We start from the raw sequence: 9,010 nt of genomic DNA, 5'->3' as shown, positions 1-9,010 counted from the left end.
CTCCATTTGAGGGGGTTGAGAAGCCTTGATGAAAGCTTGATTCCGTTTATCGTAGAGTCGTCGTAATTTCTATTCTACGCCAGAAATAATTAGCACTACACCATTTGGGTGAATTGGCCACAGTTAGGATTTCTCATTAGTAACAGTTATTCATCCGTTAGGAAGTTAATCACACTTATAATCCGTTAGCAATACTCTCAACCGTTGCTAAATTAGTTGAATTATTTTCTGACGTTTATGCAGATATTTAGTGACGTTTAGAGATATGTTAGAAACTAAGGAAAAAAAAACAGAAATAGGAAAAATCAGATGAAAAAAAAAATGAACTCAAGCGGGAGTTTTTCTCTTCTCGCGCTCATCTGAAAAACAAGGAGAAAACAAAGGAAAAAGAAAAAGCTGAGTGAAGAGAGTAAAAAGAGAAAACAATGGGCTTGGACGAGTGGTCCTGCACTGCTCTCGTAGAGTTATTCCTCACTAGCAGATGAGTCGTCCTCTCCACTTCTTCCCTCTTGTTCAAATTATTTAGGGTTTCAATTTTTTCATTTTAGGGTTAATTGTTAGATCTACTAAGAAAAGGATCTCTTCCACTGAAGTAAGTAATTGTTGGTCATGGTTAGGGTTTTCCTTATCTGCTGAGATTTTTAATTTTTGGGTTGCTTGTTGTATATTTTGTTGATTTTAAAGAATCCAGTAAAAGATTGTTTTTAAAATGAAAAAAAAAATGACATTTTGATAAAATTTCGTTAAAGATTGATATCTAAGTTTCTAAGTAACAAGTTTATCTCTGTTTCTTAAGGTTCTAATTCAGATATCAAACAAGCTTATAGCTTTTCCAGTTCTCTATTCATAAGGTACCGATTTCTCTTCTTGGTTGTTGCTTTGAATTTCCAATGCCTTGGTTTTGAATCAATTTGCTTACTTTTAATCATTCTCTGTAGAATTCATGATTTGGGGTTCAATATTCTAAAATTTTGAAGGTGCTTGCTGTCGTTGCTGTTCTCGCTTCTTACTAAGTGTTTGATCTGCTCAAGGTAACAACTAACGTAGTGTTTTTAGTGTAACAAGTTTTTTACATTAAGATTTTAGCTTATGGGATTGGTTAAACTTTAAATTTTTAAGTAAAATATTGTATCTTTATAGCTTCATATATGGTGTTCTCATGTTCAGTTTCTTGTCAGGTTTTATAATCAGTGAGGTTTTTCTAAATAATATTGGAACTGTTTGATAGATAATAGAAGCGACAAAATATTCTTGTAGCTTAATGTAGGACTGTCTTGGACTAGAGCATTGGATTCACATCAAAAAATAAAATCATCATTAGCAACTAGTAATTACTTGTGCTTTAACCGTAACTTCAAGCTTCAGTTAATGAAGTAGAGGTTTTGTGTTAGTGTGAATGACTTTGTTTTGTTTGGAATGGGGTTTCATTACTCATTCTAAGTCTTGCTTCACATAACACTTTGTATATTATTAAAGTAAATAAATTGTCGTCTTATTTTATTTTTTCTGTGGACTTTCCAATATAAAACTTTTGGTCTTTGATGTCAAGGTTCAGATTTGGATCAAATAACTATGTATATTACTTGATATTATTGTGCACAGGCTTATGCATTTCTGGGGTTGAGATATTTCTCTGATGTGTTATATATGATCCACTCTTATAAGGTAAAGACTGATAACACAATTTAATTTTGTAGGTTGTTAATGAATATATTGATAAGGAATGTGATCTGCGTGGTGGCTAGCCACTCTACGAATCAGCATACTCACTTCATAACAAAATGAGGCACACACTCACACTAACAACACACACTTGGTAGTACACGCACACACTCACTGGTCTCTCACTTTACACACAATCATAACCAATACACACTACAATTATCACTACACCATAATAAGGATTTTCTAACAAATGCAATTTCTCATTTGTAACACATACTCGTCCGTTAGTAAATTAATAATAGTTAAGGTTCCGTGACAAAGTTACTTAACCGTTAGTAAATTATCTGAATTATTTTGTGACGTTTATCAAGATATTAAGTAACGGATGAAGGAGTGTGACCAACGTTAAAATGTAAACTGAAAAATTGAGATCAATTAAGAAAAACACAAAACAAAATAGTAAACTACCCTTGAAAAGAGTAAACAAAACGGGAAAAAGGGGTGAAGTGTTGGCGCTGGTTCTCGCTGCCACTGCCGCTGCCCTTGCCACTGCCAGATGAGGTCTTTCTTCTTTCTTTTCTTTCACTTTTGCTCTATCAATCTCATCAGTTATGAAATAGAATTGTTTTTTTGGTCGATCTGCTAGGTGTTTTGAAGTTAGTTGGTTTTGTACCCGAAAGGACAAACCTTTATCAATTATTGCTCAATCTATGGAAGAAAAGCTTACTTTATCAATTAAAAGTGGTTTATTTCTTTCCGTTCTCCACTTTTCAGTTCACATTTAACGACTTGTGGAGGGAAAACCCAAACAAACGGTCATCACTTTATATTTATTCCGGTGATAAGTTCTTATTCTCTTGACAGTAAGTGTCAGTTGCAGTTTCAATTTTTTACTTAATTTTAGATCTGTCCCTCAATTGTTTTTTAATTTTTCAATCAATTGGAGCGATTGTTTGTCTGATTTGACACCTTTGTAACGTAATTTAAGATTTAGAAACCTTGTATTTGATGTTTCTTTACATGTTATGGCAGGAATGTATGATAATATGGGTGGGGCACCGTTAAACCCTCAGCCGAACCTGTTTGGCAATGCGTTTGCTGGAGCTAGTTCAGGACTCATTCGAGGTGGTCTGGGTGCCTATGGAGAGAGAATCTTTGGTTCGAGCTCTGAGTATGTGCAAAGCAATGTATGTTACCTAGAATATTGGTTTTACTTTTTAGCATTTAGCCATCCACTCCTTGACAGCTTGGGCATTTGACAAATATTGGCTAGTTACTTAACAAGTTTTCATTAGGTTCTTCCAATGTGATTTTAGTACGTGAATGATTTTGTGGCAATTTTTCTCTCTCATTTCTCCAAAATATGTGTTGTTTCTCTTCTTCTGATAACCACTTGTTTAGTTTCTAACAGTAGCTGTTTCTTCGATATCTTAAGCCATTTCTTCGGATCCTGTTGTAAAGAGGGATACTTCTTAAATTGTCCTTCTGGTATGCTGATCTTCTTATTTCTCTTGCCATTTTATAATCTTCCTTCTTATGTGCAAGGTTTGGTGTATCTGAGAATGTTTAAACCAAGTCGACACTTTCCTTGCAGCACTCAAAGGGGACTAAGGAGAGAATCAGTGAAATGTTCAAAAATTAAGTATTGTGCGGGTTTCAATTTTTTGAAAATGGGGTTTTGGCTAAGCATAAAAGTCAATTGTTGTTTGTTATGCTTGTTTAACCTTAAGTTCGGTTATTTATTATAATTTTAAGATTATATTAACTTCGAATTAGTGTGCTAACAGTACAGATAAGTTCTTCACCTTTACTTCAAATATCAACTTTTTTTTAATGTTTCATGATCTTGGGATTGTGTGAATCAATGAAACAAGATAAAAAATATACTCTTTTTATCAAAATATACTGTTTTGGATTGATTTGTGATCTGGGTTTTGTTCATTAATGCTCAAGTTGTTCTTTAGATGCATTTTGTCGACTTTGGGTATTGGTTAATTGTTGTTAGTTTTCTGTTATTTATTGTTGTAACCTTGTAGGTTGTGTGGTAGGTGAGTTTTCTGGATTTGGGTGGATCTCTGTTTCCATATTTAGTGTAAATAAATTGAGATTCATTCAATAATATTGAAGATTTTGTACTCTCTTTTGAGATATTTTCTGATTCTCTCAAGAGATTTGTGCTCTTGTGTTAAACATACAAACAATTGTTTATCTGTGGATTTTTTTTTCTTAATTACACCCACCATTTTATCTGTGGGGATTATACTGTTAACTCAATCTTGTCTGTTTTTTCTGAGAAAATTTTGATAATTTATATTGGTTTTCCTTTAAGAGCTGAGATACTTTTAGAACAAGGAGAAGAAGTAGAGGAAGGAGAAGGAAACTTTCTATTATGTTTTGGAGCAGTTCTTTTCTATGGGAATATATGAAAAAGTTGATATTTGAAGTAAAAGTGAAGAACGTTTTTGTACTGTTAACATAATATGTTTTTTTGAAGAGGTACTGTTAACATAATCTTAAAAGTGATATTTAACTTCATTGCTGACTTTGGGGACTGAGGGAACTCTCTTGTTGAAAGAGTGCACAAGCCATGTGCTATATCCTTCCACTGGGAGGTGGTTTTTAGAGGTTTCACGAGAAGTTGTACCTAGCCATGTTTTTGACCATATCGTTTGGTCTAAATGCGTGAAAATTTGCACTTTGTTGTGTTATCATATAGTGAGATGGAGTGAGATAGGGGACTCTGTAAAATTTCACCAAGTTGCCTCCCTTGTTTTTGTCAACTATGACAAGGTTGCTTGAAAAACAAACTTTTTAGTGTCTTTTTTGTGGTCTTATGTGCTTTTGTGTTTTTAAGAATACACTGTTATTGACTAATTTGAAGCACTTGCCTGTTTCTTAGATGGTTATTTCCCTAATTAGCCATATTTCTTCTTCTTCTGATTGTAACTTTTTGTGATCTGCCATTTGTGAAAGTAAGCTATGCATACAACAAAGGGAGGACACTTGTTATTAGCAAAGTTCCATTGCCAAACTATTAGGCAGATCTTGATGAATGTCATGGATCAACACAGAAGGAGGTGCAAATTGTGTAAAGTACTAATTACTTCAATGTTCTTAGGCATTAGAGTTACACTTTTACATCATATGATCCTTCCTGCAGATTCGAATGTCTTCCGAAACCGAGATAAAAAGTAGAAAGTCTATTGGCTAGTTCGTCAGGAGCAACACCTATTAATGGTTCCTCTAGTTCCTCAATTCAGGGAGAAAAACAAATATTACCAGCTCTAGATGAAGCAAATTCTGGTCCTTTGTCTTACTTAGATACTGCGAAGGAGAAGCTCAGTGCTGAATTAAAGGAAAAGCAAGATAAAATGTTGTATGTTTGGTGATTCAACTCAACATCCAATTTAATGATTTGCCTTTAAATCCAGAAATGTTATCCCCTTGAACATGTAGCTGAGTATTTCATATATTTCTATTGTTTTTGTGACCATAATCATTTTGGCAGGCAAGCGATGATGTCTTTCAAGGAAAAGCTACCTGCATATAAAAAGAAAGCTGAGTTCTTGAAAGTTGTTGCTGACAATCAGGTATTGTTGCTAATTTAGATAAATGCATGGTTCTTGACCTTTTTTGGTGACAACTATTTTCGTTGACTATTCTTAAATGCGCTCATATACTACATTCTTAGAACCATCTTTAAAAAAAATCAGTTAGTTTTCCACAATGATGTAAGCTGGTTCAAACATATGTAATCAGAGTATTTGTTTGTTCCCATTGCCTAACAAGTTCTCTTGTTATTTTTCTATTTTTATTTATAGCTCTTAGGCTCTTAGCTATATTTTTAAATGGTAATCATGTTGGGGTTTAAAAATGTAAGGCTGGGCATACATTTTAAAGACATGTAACAGCCCAAATCTGAAATCCGGCCATAGAGTATAGATGACCTATACCTTTCAATGAAGGAGGCTCTTCACTAATTTTACTGCTGTAACATATGGTTAGATTTAGTAGTTGATGTATGTGTTTGGTACCCATGCTTATGGCTTGCTTGGTAATAATATAGGTTTTAGTAGTCTCGGGAGAGACTGGTTGTGGAAAAATGACACAGCTTCCGCAATTTATTCTGGAAGAGGAAATATCGTGTCTTCGTGCTGCGGATTGCAACATAATATGTACTCAACCCTGTGATATTTCTGCGATCTCTGTCTCCGCTAGGATTGCAACTGAAAGGGGAGAGATTATTGGCGATACGGTTGGCTACCAGATCCGTTCGAAAGCAAAGCGCTCAGCACAAACTCGTCTTCTATTTTGTACCACTGGAGTGGTTCTTAGGCAGCTGGTAAGTAAATGTTTCTTTATTACATTATTTTTCTATGCATCAGGGTAGAGCTAGTCCTTTGTTCCTTTTAGTATGAACTTAGATTGAACTCGTATGGATGTCCAATGATGAGCTAGATCTGCTCCGCTTTGCTCTATTGTGAATTCATAAAGTCAAAGACAAAAAGAAAATGAGTTTTCAGATATTTTTGTTGTTAAATTGATTAAGTACATAACCATATTTTAAATGCAATTAAGGATCATGGTTGTAGTGAAAACTTTAGCAGTGAGTTGTTGGTATGGTGGACCTTTCGCATCACATGAACTCATGGTGTCTGTTTGAAAGTCGATTATTTAAACTAGTTTAGAAGTTTAACTTGGTAGTGTTTGTTGTTGTGAATGTCAAACTTATATTTTTTATTATCACACTTTTCTTGTCAATTTATTTGCACAGTTGTACATCTTAAAACCAATTGGTGATGAATGGAGAGGCCCATGAATGTTTATACTATAATGCCCCTTGTGGGACTGTACTAAACATTTCAATAGTTAAGTTACTTAATTCACAAGCAATCTCATGTTTGTTTGTACACCACCATATAGAGAAAATATATATTGGAAAATAGTCACTTTCTCAAAAAAAATCAGATTGCTGTCTTTTCCATGTACAAGACGTTGTCTTGTAGTTAATGAACTATTTTGCTTGTAACACACTTTCTACAGCTGGGATTTTATTTTGTCATGTTCTTTTCTTCCTTGAGTTCCAAAAATTTCTATTTACTCATAGTAGCTTCTCCTTGGTTTTGCATTTTTCTTCTGTCGTCTGTCGATATAGTTATTGTTTTATTGAATAAATATAATCTATGTATCTTAAGAGTGAATAGACAACAATATAAGAATCTTTTGCTCTACTGTTGATCTCCTTAACTACTGATTTACGAAATGTCGGCTAATGTGAAACTGTGTTTAATACTTGTCCTCATTCTAAAGTAGGATGCAGGCAAAGGAGATCTTTTTAACTAGGCCCATATTCAATTACATATTCAACTGCAATTGTCTAATGTCCTTAATAACTAGATATGTTATGGTTAAGGTGATTTAGAAATGCTATTAAATTCTTAACATGTGTTGTTGTACTTTAATCTCATGTGAATTGATTTACGTCTTGCCATCTTGCTGTAAAGAGCATTATGATACTTCCTAACTTTCTATTTCAACAAGATTAATAACTAGAATAACAAAAGGTGCAAGTGTATCACTGCCTTTCCTTCTCAAGTTCTTGTACTTGCGGGTAATTGCTGCTCTTAGCCCTCATTCGTGGAGATTGTTGAGGTTGATAGGATATCTGATCAAAGATTTGCTTCTTTCCTATTGTATTATTTCTCAGACACTTGCTACTATTGAATGATTGTCAAGGAAGCGATCTATGTTAAACAAGCTTAGGGGAAGTTGGGTTAGCATGTGACCATTCTAGAAAATCTTGCCATGCTTTTTTCTTTGATAATTATCCTCATGCAATAATATCTTCCTGCTGATTACTAGCACTCATGGGTTCTGGTCATCACTGGTAATATATATTGATTTCTTTGAACTGGTTATGAAACTACAGGTTCAAGACCCAGATCTGACTGGTGTTAGCCATTTACTTGTCGAGGAGATCCATGAAAGGGGCATGAATGAGAATTTTTTGCTTATAATTTTGCGTGACCTTCTTCCTCATCGTTCAGATCTACGTGTTATTCTGATGAGTGCTACCATAAATGCAGAGAGATTATCACGTAGGGGTTCGCTTTTTGGGGGCAGTCTTTTGTTTCGCACGTCATCGTTATAGTTCGAGAGGCTACTTTGCTGTTCATGGATTTTATTCGAAGGTTAACTATTTTGCTATCAAACTTTTCATGGTTTCATTTGGGTGGTGTCTAGTCTTTGGATTTTCTGTAGGTTTTTATGAAGTCTTTAGAGGTCAGTACAGGGTTTGACTCTTTGCTTGGCTCAAGTGTTGATCGATGTTGGCAACTTATTTAATATATTATTGCTATGATAGTTGTATATTTTGGAATTTGCATTTGTGTATGTATGGATGTGGCGAAACAGATAAAGGTATATTACTTCTCAATAGAAATTGGATCTTGGTATATTACTTATTTATGAATGAGCTATGTTAGAAATGCTGTGGTAGAGATTGTGATTGAGCAAATGCAGGTACGTGCAACATTACAGGTGGCTCCACATAAAAGGGCTAAACAAACTAATTTTTTTTTATACAATGAAAATTCATTAGTAACGGATAGAAAACCGTTAGCAATTGAAAATTAGTAACGGTTTTCAAATGTTAGAAAGGGGATATTACTAACACTTTATCAGTTGCAAACAAATTATGTACAAAATTAATAACCGTTACTAATAAATTGTAACGGTTTTTATGCGTTGTTGAAATTAATTTAAGTAACACTTGTTAACCGTTAGTAAAATTTCTAACGGATATTAAGCGTGACTAATATATGTTACTATTATTTGTCACGCTTTTGTGTCAATGCAAGATAACCGTTACTAATATTTTTTGTAACGGATGTGTATCCGTTACTAATCAGAGTGTTGTTTCTTGACTATTATTGTGAGAACCTACTTAAGGACGCTATCCCGAGTTCTCATAAACAAACCTGCTAAACATTTTATAGTACTACTCATTGTGTATATGTTTATTGTAGATGATAGATTATTATGCATATATTAACTTAGGTTTTTGACTTGGTTATTCTTATTCAATTGCTAGAGAGATGTATAGATAGTTGAGCATGAATAAGGAAACAATAGTTTTATTTTCTTAGTCGTTGTAGTATAGATGAAGTTTGTGAGTACCTTCACTGGAAAACTCTCACGAGGCTATAACTCATCCACTAGGGAATTCCTAGTGGTTTAAGGCCTTGTTGCATATGGTTAATGCAATCGCACTCAAATAAACGAGTAGTTAGAACTCCATTTTTGGTCACTTATTCTAATTTCTCATCTTTGCTTTAGGACAAGC

The 9,010-nt window shown here is 34.0% G+C and overlaps 1 protein-coding gene across 9 annotated transcripts; it reads left to right on the top strand.

Annotated features, from left to right (window-relative positions):
- Positions 1 to 290: 290 nt before the first annotated feature.
- Positions 291 to 8,122, top strand: LOC147503558 (DExH-box ATP-dependent RNA helicase DExH1-like). 9 transcript variants are annotated; one of them, XM_086556856.1, is made up of 11 exons: positions 291 to 592; positions 797 to 851; positions 978 to 1,031; positions 1,603 to 1,665; positions 2,440 to 2,528; positions 2,698 to 2,852; positions 4,639 to 4,742; positions 4,826 to 5,041; positions 5,174 to 5,255; positions 5,732 to 6,007; positions 7,595 to 8,122. In XM_086556856.1, the coding sequence occupies exons 8-11, from the start codon at positions 5,037 to 5,039 to the stop codon at positions 7,814 to 7,816; spliced, it is 585 nt and encodes a 194-aa protein (XP_086412982.1). In that variant the 5' UTR covers positions 291 to 592; positions 797 to 851; positions 978 to 1,031; positions 1,603 to 1,665; positions 2,440 to 2,528; positions 2,698 to 2,852; positions 4,639 to 4,742; positions 4,826 to 5,036; the 3' UTR covers positions 7,817 to 8,122. The 9 variants fall into 9 exon arrangements, with proteins under 9 accessions (XP_086412982.1, XP_086412978.1, XP_086412979.1 ...); XM_086556852.1 differs by adding an exon at positions 3,101 to 3,153 and having other exon boundaries at positions 291 to 851; positions 4,643 to 4,742; XM_086556853.1 differs by adding an exon at positions 3,101 to 3,153 and having other exon boundaries at positions 291 to 851.
- Positions 8,123 to 9,010: the final 888 nt, after the last annotated feature.

This window comes from Coptis chinensis, chromosome 4 (assembly GCF_015680905.1).
Source record: "Coptis chinensis isolate HL-2020 chromosome 4, ASM1568090v1, whole genome shotgun sequence".
Classification (NCBI taxonomy): domain Eukaryota; kingdom Viridiplantae; phylum Streptophyta; class Magnoliopsida; order Ranunculales; family Ranunculaceae; genus Coptis; species Coptis chinensis.
This window is presented reverse-complemented; position numbering and strand designations above follow the sequence as displayed.

Bases quoted from the DNA above. Each gene is read 5' to 3' on its own strand.
- LOC147503558 (XM_086556856.1), top strand. The intron at 5,256-5,731 runs GTATTGTTGCTA...GTAATAATATAG, and splicing joins AAGTTGTTGCTGACAATCAG to GTTTTAGTAGTCTCGGGAGA. The intron at 6,008-7,594 runs GTAAGTAAATGT...ATGAAACTACAG, and splicing joins GAGTGGTTCTTAGGCAGCTG to GTTCAAGACCCAGATCTGAC.